General features: G+C 46.2%; 1 protein-coding gene across 1 annotated transcript in view; it reads right to left on the bottom strand.

The window, feature by feature from the left end:
• EIF3A (eukaryotic translation initiation factor 3 subunit A) overlaps positions 1–9959 on the bottom strand; it is a 41080-nt gene extending 31121 nt beyond the window's left edge. Inside the window, exons 1-4 of the mRNA XM_062214997.1 lie at positions 9778–9959; positions 2092–2282; positions 1800–1936; positions 1249–1412 (exon numbers count right to left, since the gene is read on the bottom strand). Coding sequence (XP_062070981.1) covers positions 1249–1412; positions 1800–1936; positions 2092–2282; positions 9778–9826 — 541 coding nt within the window. The 5' untranslated portion in view covers positions 9827–9959. The remainder of the gene's footprint in view (positions 1–1248; positions 1413–1799; positions 1937–2091; positions 2283–9777) is intronic.
• Between the last annotated feature and the right edge of the window lie 7120 nt (positions 9960–17079).

Genomic DNA, 17079 nt, shown 5'->3' with positions numbered 1-17079 from the left:
AACTACAGTGACACAGAAAGCAACATGCTCTTGTACTAATTAAAATGACATAATACATTATTAGACTGACAGTGACTTAACTCCAACTGTATATATAAATATGTATATGAAATTACTTAACCATCATTAAAGTACAGTAATTTTCTGTGGACATACATGTAATACTATGTTATTTTTCTATGCTCTTACAAAAAACATTATTTTGAGCCAGTGCTGTGGCACAGTGGATTAAAGCCCCAGCCTGTAGCACCAGCATCCCATATGGGTGCCACTTTTGGAGTCCTAGCTACTCCAATTCAGATCCAGCTCCCTGCTGATGCATCTGGGAAAGCAGCGAAGAATGGCCCAAGTGCCTGGCCCCTGCACCCACTGTGGGAGACCCAGAGGAAGCTCCAGGTTCTTGGCTTTGGATAGGCTCAGCTCCAGCCATTGTGGCTATTTAGGAAGTGAACCAGTGGATGGAAGAGAGAGAGAGAGCTGTCTCTACTTCTTTCTGTAATTCTTTCAAATAAATAAATAAATCTTTAAAAAGTATTATTTCAACAGATCTAAAAGTTAACATTTACATCAACAGTCATCAAAAAGCCCAAGTTTACCTGTGTTGAGGGAAAATTCAGATATACTAGTCATGTAAACAAAACCACAGGTTCTAACAACCACCAGTAAAGCATTCTTAATCAGAGTCACTCAATAGTAAATTAAAAACATGCCAAGCGTCCTTGTTAAGACTGACAACACAACGTTCTTCGGCAGTCACATAATCACGAGGCTGCATTCTCCACAGGAAGGATACTTTCCAAACAGCCCTTCAGAGACTCAAAGCATGTGCAGAGTAGCAAGTGTCATAAGACTCCATTTTATGTTCAATACTACTGTATCAAGAAAAAAAAACCCTTATTTTTCATGGACTTCTTTAAATGCAGAGCTTAACGAGACCTTTGAAATCCAAGACACAGTTAAGCAGCCTACCAAGAATTTGTAGTAACGGAGTCAAAAGTAGAAATTGAACGTACCAGACAGCAATGGTCACCTGGAGCATGTTAAAAGGTCTTTTGGGCATCAATGTAATACATTCACATGGAACTATCTTAACTTTATGTAATACTAAAAATGAATGTCAACCTTATTCCAATAAAGATCCAACCTAGTTCATTTTCTAAGCACTAACGAAGAAAAGGAGGTCAGTCTGCAACATCAGAATAGATGAGCACTTCAATTCGGCTTATTCAATTTACACGTGGGCTTTACCTTGTTGAGCAATATCATGGTAGAGGCGCTCAACTCTGGAATTGTTGCGAAGAAGGTCCAAGCACTGTCTGTATGATTCCCACAGGAATTTAACCCAAGGAGTTAAAAGTAATCTGTCAGTCCGATCCTGAGTGTCTTCACCACTTACGGCACTCAGAAGAACACTACAAAGACAGGAAAAAACGTTGATACAAATTAAGACATGATTTCCTACTGTGCCATGTGATTCAAAACCAACAATGAGCATCCTAAAACAGAGTACACTGTTCCCACACTTTGTATACACTGTAAGGTTGTCTCTCTACTACATGAATTCTCAATCTGTATTTCAATTGTTTAAATTATCATATGCTCTTTTCTCTTAGAGCTATCATCTTCCACTTTTATCAATTGAGTATCACATTATTTTGGACAGTACTATACATAAAATTTCAAAGACAAGCATTCTTTCTGATAAACATTTTCTTCAAATAAGATGGACAATGGAGACCCATGTAAAGAAATGCATGAGATGGCTGTCAGAACATCTTACTAGCATTTAACCCATATACCTCTCAGGAGTCTGGATATTATCCAGATCTTCTATGTCCAGCACCATCTGCTGAGATTCTTCTTTAGCAGCTTCAGTCTTTTCCTCTGCCAGTTTCAAATATGCCCTGACAACATCTTCTAGAGATTTAATGTTTACCTACAACAACAATCAAACTGTAAACTACTTTTCCAATGAACTATACAATGTTTAAAAAACAGATTTTGATACAGAATATATTAACTTTGAAAGACAAACTCTTCTACAAATTACTAAAAGCATTCCTTCAAAATGTAAAACTGGTTCTTTTGTACCTGTTGACAAATATTCTTATACTGGTATAATCCTTCCTTAGCCAAGTGGCTCTTGCGAAGGTCCACGCAAAGTTCCAAGTATTTCAACATAATTGGCTCGTGTATCTTTTGCCATGTTCTGTGTTTCTTACTTTTCATAACATCATAAAGAACGTCCAAAGCAGGTTGCTTTTTGCCAACCTCAAGAAATTCTGAAACAACAATTCAGGAGAATTAAATCAGTTACATATATTAAAGTCTAAACCTTGCTTCAACTGGCTACTTTAATTTCTTACTCATTATAAACTTTTTGTAGGTCACATTTATTTTTATCCAAGACAAAGCAATTGAAGATCCATACTATCTCAAAATACAGCCTACAGGTAAAACTGAATTTAATTCCATTGTGATTTAAAAGTGCCAGAGGCCGGCACTGTGGCATAGTGGGTTAACGCCTTAGCCTAAAGCGCCCGCATCCCATATGGGCTGGTTCTAGTCCCTCCTGCTCTACTTCTGATTCAGCTCTCTGCTATGGCCTGGGAAAGCAGTAGAAGATGGCCCAAGTTCTTGGGCCCTGCACCTCGGTGGGAGACTCCAAGGAAGCTCCTGGCTCCTGGCTTCGGATCGGCGCAGCTCCGGCCCTTGCAGCCAAATGGTGCACCAGAGTGAACCAGCTGATGGAAGACCTCGCGCGCTCTCTCTCTGCCTCTCTTCTATGTAACTCTTTCAAATAAATAACTAAATCTTAAATTAAAAAGTTCTAGAAATTGAAGCCCCCAGCAAACTTAGCAAATCCAATTAACTTCACAGCCACTCCTATCCGGCTGATGACATTTGATAGTCATTCCAACAATTAAGGCAGGAAAACATTAGATTGCTATTTTAAGAGCAACTGACTGGGGCTGGTGCAGTGGTTTAATGCCCTGGCCTAAAGCACTGGCATCCCATCGGATGGAAGACCTCTCTCTGTGTAACTCTTTCAAATAAATAAATAAATAGATCTTAAAAAAAAAAAAAAAAAGGGATCAACTGACTATATTTAAGTGGGTCCATTTCTGTGCTTTCTATACTGTGCACATTCTATTCATCAATCTAGTCTTTGTTGCCAATACCACACTATACTGATTATTGTACCCTATGGAAAATTCATGCAATCAGGTATTGAGCATTCCAATTTAGTTTTTTGGTAATGTATTGGCTATTTCCATGTAAGTTTCAATCAGTGTGTAGGATCTGATTGGAATTGTGTTCAATCCATATATGAAGTCTGGAAGAAATAACAATATTTAATTTTCCAACCCGTGAATATACTCTCTACTTATTTACCACCAATGAGAAAAATGTTAAGAAAAGTCCCAATTGAAGGATGCTATGGTTTGAAATTCGCAGAGAGAATGCCAAGGTGTGGTCATGAGATGCCGTTATGTATTTAAGGAACTATTTATCAAGTAAAATGGGCTGGCACTATTGGTGCAGCATGTTAGGCCACTGCTTAGGAAGTCCTCCTTCCATTTCAGAGTATCCCAACTACTCTACTTCCAATCCAGCTCCCTGCTAATGCACCTGGAAACAGCAGACCAGATGGCTCAAGTGTTTGAGTTCCTGCCACTCACATGGGAGACCCAGATGGAGTTCCTAGTTCCTGTCTTCAGTCCAGCCCAACTCTGGCTGTAGGTAACTATTTGGGGAGGAACTACAGGATGCAAGTTTTCTCTCTCCATCACTCTATCATTCAAATAAATAGTTTAAAGGCACCTTTAACTAAGTGCCTTTAAATGAAGTCATTTCAGAGACTCTTAGAGGCACCATTCTCATCACAGTCAGGCTAACTACCTCCACCTACATTTCTTTTTTAAAAAAAATTATTTTACTTGAAAGGCAGAGTTAGAGAGGAGGATGAGAGAGAGATCTTCCATCCATTGGTTCACTCCCCAAATGGCCACACCTGCCAGAGCTGGGACAATCCGAAGCCAGGAACTTCTGAGTCTCCCACATGTGTGCAGGGGCCCAAGCACTTGGGCCATCATCCAATGCGCATTAGCAAGGAGCTGTTAAGAAAGTCAAGAGGCCAGGACATGCCAGGACTCAAAGCGGCACCCATATGGGATGCCAGCACTGAAGGCAACAGCATAACCCGCCACGCGACAGTGCTGGTCCCTCCACCTACATTTAAGATGCCTTGAAGAAAGCTCAGGTCATGCAGAGTCCTCACTTGGGGAAATGTCTGCCAAAACAATGGGGCTGGGGCTGCTGGGAGCCTGAAGGGCCCAAGGCCCCAACCTCAGTGCATCCGGAAGGCAAGACACAGAGTCAAAGATTATTCAACCTTTAAGATTTAGCTTGTTTACCTTGTTGGGTTTTTGAGCTTTCTGGGGATCTACTGTGTCTCTCTTCTTAGCTATTTCTCTCTTTTGGGCTAAGAATGTTATCCTCTGCACATCCTACCACGTATTTAGGAAGTATATGATGTGCTAGAAGGGAAATCTGACTTAGGATGAATCCTAGTACATTATCTTATTTAGATATTTAGATGAGACTTAAGACTTCAATGTTGCGCAAGTTAAGATTTTGGGGGTTCCTGGAATAGAATGAATATAAAGGACACAAATTCGGGGAGGGCAGGGGACAGAACGCTATGGTTTGAATGTTTACATCTCACCAAATCCACACTGAAACCTAATGTTCAGTACGACAGTATTAAAGGTAGGGCCTTTAGGAGGTGCTCCCATCTTAAGGTCACAAAGGGTTTAGAAACTGTCCCCTCCAAAGAAAGCAGTAACAAGGCACCACCTCCGAAGCAGAGTGCCTGCCCTCCCTGGACACCAAACCTACCGGCAACTCGGACTCGCCAGCCTCCAGACATATGAGAAATAGATTCCACAAACGTCCTCAACTGTTCCTATATCTCGACGTCTTTTCTGATTTACCCAGCTGCAAACTTTAAAATATGTTGGAGAGCTGGAATATTAATTGTGGTTTGGCTGGAGGAAGGAATGTTGGGATGCGCCATTCCAGAAAGATGTGAGAGTAAGAAATGGTAGAGAAATTACTAAACCTGCAGATCGGATCTGGTAAAGCCAATAAGGAATTCTGTTGCCTCTTGTTTGACTAGCATAGAATCACACAGTAGATCAGTTAATAAGAATTCTTTGTCTAAGAATTTTGTTCTCAGGAGGAAAATGATGATTTACCAATGGAGATGTATTTTAAGATGTGTTTACAGTGTAAACTAGTGTTTCAGCCCTCCCAATCCCAACGGTACTTCAAAAGTGCACGGAAAATGGAATTAAAAGATAAACTTTGGTACAAACTTTTTTCCATAATATACATTTTATTTCTTTCTAAGATTTATTTATTTATTTGAAAGTCAAGAGTTAGAGAAGGAGAGGCAGAGGCCTTCCATCTGCTGGTTCACTCCCTAATTGGCCACAACAGCTGGAGCTGCACCAATCTGAAGCCAGGAGCTTCTTTCAGGTCTCTCACGTTGAGTACAGGGGCCCAAGGACTTGGGCCATCTTCTAAAACTGCTTTCCCAGGCCATAGCAGAGAGCTGGATTGGAAGTGGAACATCTGGGACTCCAACCAGCACCCATATGGGATGCCGGCACTGCAGGCGGCGGTTTTACCCACTATGCCACAGAGCCGGCTCCCATAATATACATTTTCCACAAATGTTTTGAAGATCTCTGATCTGTATAATTCCAAAAAAAATGTTGGCACCACTTTATCTTTTAATTCCATTTTCCATGAACTTTTTTATTTATTTGAAAGGCAGAGGGAGAGGGGGATAGAGATCTACCACCTCCTGGTTCACTTCCCAAATGGCCACCAACAGCCATGGCTGGTCCATGCCAAAGCCAGAGGCCAAGCATTTCATCAGGGTCTCCCACTTGGGAGGCAGAAACCCAAGCACTTGGACCATCATCTGCCGTCTCCCAGTGCACCACCCAAGAAGCTAGATCAGAAGCAAGGGGCAACCTCGACCAGGCACTCAGATACAGGATGCTCCCAAGTGGTAGCTCAAACAGCTGTGCACAATGGCTGCCCCTTCCAGAACTTTGTGTGGTGTCCTGATACCTTATGTCAACCCTTATAATTTATCAAACTCTATTCCTCACATGTACATAAATTCAAAATAAATAAATACAAAACCATTACAGAGGAAAGTCCATCTTCAACATGGCCACTGAGTCACTATGAATAAAAAAAACTTACAAAGATGTACAACCAGATACTTTGTTGGAACAATAAGCCTTTGCTGTTTTAAGGTGGGGGGAACCCCGTCCATCTTCTTCCTAGCTAGAGCACATACAGCACACAGTAGGTATTTATCAAAACTATTTCAAAAAGTCTCTATCAGCCAAAAACTTAAGAGTACCCGCCTTTAATCAATTAATTCAATTCTTTACATACAACCCAACTACTCCAGCCACATGTTAAGCACACTTTCAGGACACATCAGCAGGGAGCTAGAATCAGAAGCGGAGCCAGCACTTGGTTCATCCTCCGCCTGAGGAGCAGCATCCAATGTGGGCACCAGGTTCTAGTCCTGGTTGCTCCTCTTCCAGGCCAGCTCTCTGCTGTGGCCCGGGAAGGCAGTGGAGGATGGCCCAAGTCCCTGGGCCCTGCACCTGCATGGGAGACCAGGAGGAGCACCTGGCTCCTGGCTTCGGATCAGTGCAGCACGCCAACCGTAGCAGCCATTTGGAGGGTGAACCAACAGAATAAAGACCTTCCTCTCTCTCTCTCTCTCTAAGTCTGTCAAATAAATGAAGAAAGGAAGGAAGGGAGGGAGGGAGGGAGGGAGGCAGGCAGGCAGGCAGGAAGTGCAGCCAGCACTGAGAACTGAGGTACTCACAACCAAGATGTGCTTAACTGCTGTGCCAAACACTTGCCCCAAATTCCATACCTTGTGACTCCGAAACAACTGTCTCAAACAAACCAAACCAAACACATGAAAAAAAAAGAATGTTGTAGGACAAACATCCTGACCTCCACCAAAAAAAAACTGGGGAGCATAAAAAGAAGTTTATAAAAAACTGGACTGGGAAGAGATTTTTCATATTAACCTATGATAGCGAGTCTTCCTGTCTATACTACCTTATATACAAGGACGAGTTAATTCCTCCTATTTATCTAAAGGGAGAGGGGAAGATTTTTAAGCTAGAAAGACCTAGCATACACTAAAGGTTCTATTCTAATAAGGAAATGTTGATGTCTACATTAATACTTTAGATATTAAAAATAAAATTGGGAGTATTCCTATTCTTAGGAAGGTGAGTAGTATTCCAAGTTTACCTTTCAGACAACTGACTGAAACTATGTATCTACCTATAAAGGAAAAGTTTAGGTCAGCCCTTCATTTTTAAAAGTTTATTTGTACAATAGATTAAACAGGTAAGCTATAATGTTACTCAACTTGTGCCTTTAGTAACAACTTTATTTTTTAAGGCACTAGTTGTAAAATTTAAATTAAAAGCTTAATTACAGGGTCAGAGTTAGCTATTTCGGCACCAAAGTACTAAGGACAATGAACCTCGTCCAAATGATTGCAAGATACGAATCTTTCTGAGAAAATGCTGGGCCAACTTCTCACCCTGAATAACTGCCAATTTTTTCCAAAAATATTACTAATATAGACAGGGAGGACTGAAGAACTTGTACTCAAATGTACTTACATTTTATTAAGATAATGTAACAGATAAGATCTAAATATGTTTGGGGTTACAAATGCTACAGATGAAACATTTAGATACAATGAGTGAAATGCCCTTTCATTGTCCTATTAATATCTGGAATCACATGCCATTCCCGGTCTGCTCACCTTGACACTTTGAGAAGGGATCCTTCCCTCCTAAAATCACAGGTACAGAAGTTACCACTTGGAAGGGAAGCATGTGCAAGGCAGAAACCCCCATCCTCCAGCAAGAATCAATACAGGCCTTCTCAGAACCATACAAACAGAATCCCAGTCCGTGCCCCAGCACCCTCTCCTCATGCAGCCTACTTCAATCCCGAGACGCTTCCCAAGTTGCCCTTCGTGAATCAAGTCTACTGCAGCTTAGAAACGGAACAAGGTTTTGACTCAGATGATATATCCTAAGTTTCAACAGTTCCAGAAATGTTAAACTCATATCAAGATTCTAAAGGGAGAAGTGAGGAAGGGAATAAGCCCTAAACACAGCCAATGTGTAATATTTAGGCCGGCGAAACTTATAGGACTTCAGCCTCCTAGCATGGAAGAATAAATGCTCGTTGGCAAAGCACGCAAATAAGGGCAAGACACAAGTACGGAAGGTGTGCACGGCTGTAATTTCCTGCAAGCCACTCTGTACACCGTAAGCCTATTCCAAACATCAAACAAATCTTAACTTTGTACAATTTGTTGAAATGAGTTTCTATTTTCTTACCCACACACTACTGAAAGTCCCTCAACAGTCTGTTCTTACCATTCCAACGCTGGTTAGAACTACTTATCAGATTTAGGTTATAGTTTTAATAGGTTTGTAACAGTCACTATCATCCACAGAACTTGGATTTATCCTATCCCCAGAAGTGTTACTTTTAGCTTAAAAAACGATGTGATCAACACATCTTTGCTACTGACAGTTTATCAGTGGGGTCATTTCTGTGTAATGACTCAAACTGAGCTTCTCACAAAGGGAAATTTCAAGCAAGCTACGAATACATGTGAACTGTCAGACTCCCACATCCACCTACAACGTGGCTAAGACCCCAAACAGGTCTGGCCAGAGAGAGGTGAAAATAAGATATGAATGCCTTAAACATTGTTTAAAAAAAAAAAAAAAACACTTTAACAAGAACGCTTTCAAAGCCCAGGCACCTGCATAAAACATGTGCACCCTCATAATGCAACGTAATAAGTGCCTGCTGCAGAGCCCGGGCGGCCGGCTCGCTGCTGCGCGTCCGCGCTGTGCGTGCACTCGTGGGGAGAGCAGGCGGGGCGCCACGCCGAACACAGCGATCTGGACGTCAGGAGACCTTGGTTTTAGTCCCCTGGCGCAACAACTCGCTCCCGGAGTGACCTTGGGAAACCATCTCTCCCTCTCCCCGGGCCCCAGTTTCGTCCTCGCTGCGAGAGAGAACCCGAAGTCCCTTCCTAACAGCCACTCCGGTCCAACTTCCTGCGCTTCGGCATCGCCTTCGGGGCTGCCCCTCGTCAATGCCAGGAGAAAACAGGAAGCCGGCGAAAGGGGTCAGAGGCCCCGAAGTGGAGCCGGGGGCCAGGCGAAGGCCGAGCGGACCCTGACCCGGCTCGGCCGGGCGCGCGGCCGGGGGCCGGCCCGGCGGGAGGTGGAGCCGAGCAGCTCGCGTGCATTGTCCCCGGGAGGGAGCCATGTTTCCTCCTCCCCGGCACTCCCAGATGGCGGCCCCGCGGCAGCCCCGCGGCGTGGCGGGCCAGCTGGGGGCCGCGGCCCGGGCCCGCCCGGCTCCGGGGCGGCGCAGGGGGCGGAGGGAGGAGGAAGGGCCCCCGGGGCGACGGTTCCCGGCTCCGCGCCTCCCACCCCCACCCGCCACGAGTGGGAAGGGAAACCGAGGACGAGCAGGGACCCGAGCGGCGGCGGGCGGGCCGCTCGGCGTCCTCCGCGGCCGCAGCCGGGTGGCGGAGCAGCGGCAAGCAGGGCCGGGTCTCGGCCTCCGAGGCCTCGGCCGCCCGGCCCGGCGCGCCCCGACCCCCCTACTCACCGTTGGCGCGTTTCAGAGCATTTTCCGGCCTCTGAAAATAGGCCGGCATCTTGGCGGCAGGCTCAGCTCACCCAGCGTCAGCGAACTCCCTAATGGCCCGGGCCGGGAGAGGGGACGAAGGGGGACCAGCGCGAGAGCCCACGCGCCTCGCCAGCAGTCGCCCGCGCCCAGCCGGCCAGAGACGGAAAGGAAGGAGCCACGTGACCCCCGCGCGGCGGCACGGCCGCCGCCCAGGCCCCGGATGTAGGGGCGGGCCTCCGCTCGCGCCCCGCCCCTACGCACGCGCAGGCGCGCCGGCGTCGCCCGCGCCGGCTGACGTGGCGGCGCTCGGCGTCCTCCCGGCGCGCGTGAGGGAGGGGCGCTGGCGCGTTCCCTGGGGGCGGCTGCGGGCGTCGCAGGGCGGCGTGAGGGAGACGATTTAGGGCGCCTCGGTCTGCGGGCGCGACCTGGGGTCCGAGTTTTGCCGGCGGAGGGAAGTGTCCGCCCTTACTCCTGTTGAGCACGAGATGCGCGGAGTGACGCTGGGGTGCGCCGGGAGGTCCCGTCAGGAGGCGGCATGGCCGGCGTCCCTTGGGGAAGGATGCCGCGTTGTCCTGGAGCCGGCAGGCCGCTTAAACACGTTCCAGCCCTCAGGCCTCGAGCTTAGCGCAGTGCAGTGTGTCCGTCGCACGGTGTTGCGCTGCGGGATGAGCTGTGCGAGCGCATGTCGGAGTACCACGTGACCCACGGCACCTGCCGGGAAAACGGCTCATTCTGCCCCGCAGAGGAGTTTCTCTTAAATCTGTTTGGGAGGCAGAGAGAGAAGGCGACACGGAGAGACTCCCATAGGCCAGTCCCTGGCCGAAGCTGGAGGAGCCCACCCAGGTCTCCCCCGCGCAGGTCGGAGCCGGTACTTGACCCAGTGAGCGCTGGCTGGCCCGCAGGGACTGGACCCAGGCACCAGGATAGACGTGTTGTCTACACTACTAGGCCAGACACCCACTCCCAGGTTTTTCTGTTTAAATCCATCGATATAAGGAAAGAAAATTTAAAGTATGCAAATGTGGACCAAAATAATCACAAATTTCAAAAAAGCTTTTTTAATTGCAGACAGTTCTTCCTCTGAAATGCTTAAACTATTCCGTATGGCTGAGCTGACTCCCACAAAACTAGAAGCCAGCAAGTGGATGTAAAAGCTCCAGTTACTAGGAAGCTGTGGGGCAGGATCAAGGGACCTGGTCGGGTAAGAAATCAGGTGGGGAAAGCGACGACGCTTCGGGGCAGACGTCCCACAGGGACAGCTGCCCCACTTCCGATCCGGCTCCTGCTGGTGTGCCTGGGAACGCAGCAGAAGATGGCCCAAATACTTGAGCCCCGGCACCCATGTGTGAGACCCGGATGAAGCTCCTGGCTTCAGCCTGGCCCAGTCCTTGCAGTTGCCTCCATTTGGAGAGGAAACCAGCAGATGGAAGATCCCTCTTCTCTCTCTGTATTTTTGCCTTTCAAATAAGTAAATAAGTCTTTAAAAAAAAAAATTGAAGAGCTCAACATGAGAACAAAATAAGTATGTGCTGTGGATAGAAAACTATTTAATAGACCCAAACTAAAAGATTCAAAGAGAATAAAAGGAAACTTGGCCTAAATGTCAGCAAAAGCCTCCTAAGATTCCTAACTTTTTATTATCATATCTCAAAATAGTAAAATGGATATCAACATTGTAGCCTCGGGGAGTTGGGCCCCTGCTTGTGTAGCCAGCAAGGTTGGAGTACAACTGCTCCACTTCCAATCCAAATCCCTACTAATGTACCTGGGAAAGCAGCAGATTTTGGCTCAAGTGTTGGGGCCCCTGTCATTCTCGTGGGAGACAGGTGGAGTTCCAGGCTCCTGGCTTTGGCCAGGCCCAGCCCTGGCCATTGCAAACATTTGGGGAGTGAACCAGCATGTGCACACACACACATGCACACACGCAATGCATGTATGTCTTTTTCAAATAAATAAAATATTTTTTAAAAAATAGTAAAACGGGGGGCACGGCACTGTGGCGTAACAGGTTAAGCCACTGCCTGCAGCACTGGCATCTCATATGGGCACCTGTTCGTGTCGCAACTGCTCCACTTCTATCCAGCTCCCTGCCAATACACCTGGGAAAGCATCAGAGGATGGCCCAAGTGCTTGGGTCCCTGGATTCACATGAGACACCCAGAAGAAGCTCCTGGTTCCTGGCTTCAGCCTACCCCGGCCCCGGCCGTTGCAGCCATTTGAGGAGTGAACCAGCAGATGGAAGATCGCTCTCTATATGTAACCCTGCCATTCAAATATATTAAATAAATATTTTAAAAATGGTAAAATAGGCAGGCGCCGTGGCTTAACAGGCTAATCCTCTGCCTTGCGGCGCTGGCACACCGGGTTCTAGTCCCGGTCGAGGTGCCGGATTCTATCCCAGTTGCCCCTCTTCCAGGCCAGCTCTCTGCTATGGCCCAGGAAGGCAGTGGAGGATGGCTCAAGTCCTTGGGCCCTGCACCCGCATGGGAGACCAGGAGAAGAACTTGGCTCCTGGCTTCGGATCAGCGAGATGCACCGGCCGCAGCGGCCATTGGAGGGTGAACCTGCGGCAAAAAGGAAGACCTTTCTCTCTGTCTCTCTCTCTCTCTCACTATCCACTCTGCCTGTCAAAAAAAAAAAAAAGTAAAATAGGTTCATGGATTACTAATTATTTGGTAGACTAAGACAAACTAGAAAGCTGGAAGATAAAATGAGATCCAATATGTACACATTGATCCTTTTCCTTTCAGATTAAAGTGTGTGAAGTGTTTGGTAAAGTAATAGGCAATAACCACTTAAATGCATTAAATAGGTTTGTTTAGAGTCTACTGCCATTTCTGTGAATAAGTGTAGTGTCAAATTCCAGGACCAGGTTCCCTATTAAGTTTGACAGACATTCAGTACCAACTAACAGCCATAATGTTGGATGCTGGCAATAAAGGGATGCAAGATGTCTGCTTTCAAGGAGTTAATGACTCACTGGTGAAAATAAATGAACACACATTAAGAAATCAGCTAGGATCTTATCTGGGTTGAGAGAAAATCATAATTACATAACACTTGATTAATGTTTCCTTAGTAGGAAACAGGCAACCTGACCATGATAGAAATCACTTTAAGAAACGAGAAGAGGAGATGAGTAATCAGACTGATGAAATTTGCTCCTAATCCAGTTACTTTTGGGCTACATTGATGAATGATTCCTGTAATGCAATATTTGTGGGATAAGCAAGATTCCTTCCAAAAAAATTGCAAGGGGCACAACAGAGGTACTGCATGATACATATTTGTGACAAAGTATCATCTGGCTTTAAAAATAAGTATCATTGGCTTAACAAGCTAATCCTCCGCCATGCGGCGCTGGCACACCGAGATCTAGTCCCGGTGGGGGCGCCGGATTCTATCCCGGTTGCCCCTCTTCCAGGCCAGCTCTCTGCTATGGCCCGGGATGGCAGTGGAGGATGGCCCAAGTCCCTGGGCCCTGCACCCGCATGGGAGACCAGGAAAAGCACCTGGCTCCTGGCTTCCAATCAGCAAGATGCGCCGGCCGCAGTTGGCCATTTGATTTTTTTTTAAAGATATCTATTTAGGTCCTTGGCCCATCTCTTAAGTGGGTTGTTTTTTTGTGGAGTTACTTGATCTCTTTGTAGATTCTGGTTATTAATCCATTATCAGTTGCATAATTTAAAAATATCTCTCATTCTGCCAGTTGCCTCTTCACTTTCCTGTTTCTTTTGCAGTACAGAAACTTCAATTTGATGAAATCACAATTGTTAATTCTGGCTTTGTCTGTGCCTCTGGGGTCTTTTCCAAGAAGTCATTGCCTGTGCCTCTATCTTGTAGGGTTTCTCTGATGTTCTATAATAATTTGGTGTTGGGTCATAGGCTTAGATCTTGAATCTATGTTGAGTGGATTTTTATGTAAGGTGTAAGGTAGGGGTCTCGCTTCATGCTTCTGCACGTGGAGATCCAGTTTTCCCAGCACCATTTGTTGAATAGACTGTCCTTACTCCAGGGATTGGTTTTGGATCCTTGATCAAATATAAGTTGGCTGTAGATGTTTGGATTGATTTCTGGTGTTTCTATTCTGTTCCACTGGTCTATCCATCTGTTTCTGTACCAGTACCATGCTGTTTTGAAAACAACTTCTCTGTAGTATGCCCTGAAATCTGGTATTGTGATGCCTCTGGCTTTATTTTTGTTGTACAAGATTGCTTTAGCTATTTGAGGTCTCCTGTATCTCCATATGAATTTCAACATTTTTTCCAGATCTGAGAAGAATGTCTTTGGTATTTTGATTGGCATCATATTGAATCTACAAATTGCTTTTGGGAGAATGGACATTTTGATGATATTGATTCTTCCAATCCATGAGCATGGAAGATTTCTCCATTTTTTGGTATCCTCTTCTATTTTTTTAAGATTTTGTAATTCTCATCATAGGGTCTTTGATGTTCTTGGTTAAGTGTGTTCCAAGGAATTTGGTTGTTTGTGGCTATTGTGAACATCTTCTATATTTCCGCAAATTCACATAAAAATTAATATACTTGTATCTCATCATTTGCATTTATTCTGAGATCTTCCTGGCTTAGCAGGCCAACTTGAAGATACCCATAGTTTCCCTCTCTGGTGTCTGCTTCCCATTCTGACAAGATATTCAAGCCCTTGGTGCTCACCACTGGACAACCAATTCAGCAGAGACGAGTTGGGGAGAGGAAAGGGTTTATGTCAAGATGCCAGCAGTGTTGGGAGAAAAGTGATCTCTGCACCTGAAATGTGTTCTTCCTCCCTCACCATCTCTTAGCACTCAATGCCTCTCAGCACCCTAGGCAGCCTCCCCCCTCCACAACTTGATGCATGCTGTCCCTTCACTTGGAACAGCCTTCGCCTCTTCCTATTCCTTGCTCTGGGAACAACCTTCAAGTTCCCCTTGAATATCACTTCCTTCAGAGTTCTTCCCTGGCCCCCAGGTTAGAGGCCAAGGCAGTAAGTACCCACAACATCCTATCGGAGCACCAGTCCACTCTTCAGTGTAATTCCTTGCCCGCTGTAAACTCAGAGCTGGGAAGAATCACATGTGTTGTTCACTGTTGCATCCCTGAGGCCTGGCAGAGCAGTGGGCAGATAGGCCGCTCTCCGAAAAGGCTGATGTGTCGCCGTATGCAGATTTATAGAAGAAAGCATCCCACTGTAAAACAAAAATTCAAAGTTAGAGATTTTCCAAAGACTGATTGTTTATTCAGGAATGGCAGAACACTGCCATGGGACTATGCATGAAATAGTAAACTGGGCATATTCAAAGAGGTGCAAGCACGGGGCAGTTTCTAGAGACAAAAATAAAAATTACATCAGATTTTTTTTTTTTTTGACAGGCAGAGTGGACAGTGAGAGAGAGAGACAGAGAGAAAGGTCTTCCTTTGCCGTTGGTTCACCCTCCAATGGCCGCCGCAGCCGGCGCGCTGCGGCCGGCGCACTGTGCTGATCTGATGGCAGGAGCCAGGTGCTTATCCTGGTCTCCCATGGGGTGCAGGGCCCAAGCATTTGGGCCATCCTCCACTGCACTCCCTGGCCACAGCAGAGAGCTGGCCTGGAAGAGGGGCAACCAGGACAGAATCCAGCACCCCGACCGGGACTAGAACCCTGTGTGCCGGCGCCGCAAGGCGGAGGATTAGCCTATTGAGCCGCGGCTTTGGCCACAGTGATTAACAACCACGGTGATGTCAGCTTAAGGTTCAACAGCAGCTGGGCAGATGGCCATGTAGAAGTCCTCTTTTTTTTTTTTTTTTTTAAGCTTTATTTTATTTATTTGAAAAGCAGTTAGAGAGAGACAGGAGAGATCTATTGGCTAGTTCACTCCCCAAATGGTAGCAATGTCCAGGAGCGGGCCAGTCTGAAGCCATGAGCCTAGAACTCCATCCAGGTTTCCCACTTTGGTGGCAGGAGCCCAAGCACTTGGGCCATTTCCATTTTTTCCCAGGAGCATTATCACAGAGCACAGAACTGAACTGGAAGTAGAGCAGCAGGGACTCGATAGCGTTCTGGTAAGGTGCCAGTGTTACAGGTGACAACCTGCTTGGACAACACCGGCTCCACTGTAGAAGTAATTTTTTTAAGGATTTATTTATTTGAATGGCAGAGTTACAGAGAGACAAAGGCAGAGAGAGAGAGAGAGAGGTCTTCCATCTGCCGGTTCACTCCCTACATGGCTGCAATGGCTGGAGCTGCACTGATCTGAAGCCAGAAGCCAGGAGCCAGGAGCTTCCTCCTGGTCTTCTACACAGGTGCAGGGGCCATCTTCCACTTCCTTCCCAGGCCATAGCAGAAAGCTAGATCTGAAGTAGAGCAGTCAGGACTCGAATCTGTGCCCACATGGGATGCCAACACTACAGGTGGCAGCTTCACCTGCTACGTCACAGCTCTAGCCCCTAGAAGCACTTTTCACAGAAGGTTGTGGTAGCCTCTGTTTAAGTTTATGATTCTGGAAATCTGATAGTTACTGTCAGGAAGTCATGGGGAAGAACTTTTTCTTCCTGACCTCCCAGCTTTATTGTTTTGTTAGGGCTGACACAAGCAACACCATTTTGATTTTGACAACTTTTACATCCCTTTCACATCACTGCATCTGTGGAGAAGTAAGAACAAAGTTGAAAAGTCCAGGGACCAGCACTGTGGCACAGAAGGCCAAGCCTCTGCCTGCAGTGCCAATATCCCATTTGGGTGCCAGTTCAAGTCCTAACTGTTCCACTGCCAATTCAGCTCCCTGCTAATGAGCCTGGGAAAGCAGCAAAGATGGCCCAAGTACTTGGGCCCATGCACCTATGTGGGAGAGCTGAAAGGTCCTCCTGGAAGTGGATGGAAGATATCTCTCTCTCTCTCTCTCTCTCTCTCTCCCTTCCTGCCTCCCTCACTCGTTATGCTACACCAATAAACATTTTAAAAAGAAAATCACTGGTGCTGGGGTTGGGATCAGCAGCCAGAGCATTCTTCTCTCCAAGCATTGAAGCTCCCACTGTCAGTCTAGACCTCCTGCTAGTTCTCTTCTACAGACCCCAGGCCATGTCCCTCATTCTTTGATGCTTAGTTCTAGCTCCTTGGCACCGTCTTCACACTACTGGTGATTTCATTGCTGATGTTGATGGCCTACCTTTCTTACCTCTTGCATGCTCATACCTTTGAATCTAAGCCAGGAGGCAGCGAGCGTTTTATGTGGTGCCAAATAGTGTGTATTTTAGGCTTTGAGGGCTGGGAGTTATATCTTCTGAAGCAACTGTTCTTGCTGAA

The sequence above is a fragment of the Lepus europaeus genome, chromosome 17, assembly GCF_033115175.1.
Source record: "Lepus europaeus isolate LE1 chromosome 17, mLepTim1.pri, whole genome shotgun sequence".
Classification (NCBI taxonomy): Eukaryota; Metazoa; Chordata; class Mammalia; order Lagomorpha; family Leporidae; genus Lepus; species Lepus europaeus.
Note: the sequence above shows the minus strand (reverse complement) of the source record. Positions and strands in the feature narration are given on the sequence as shown.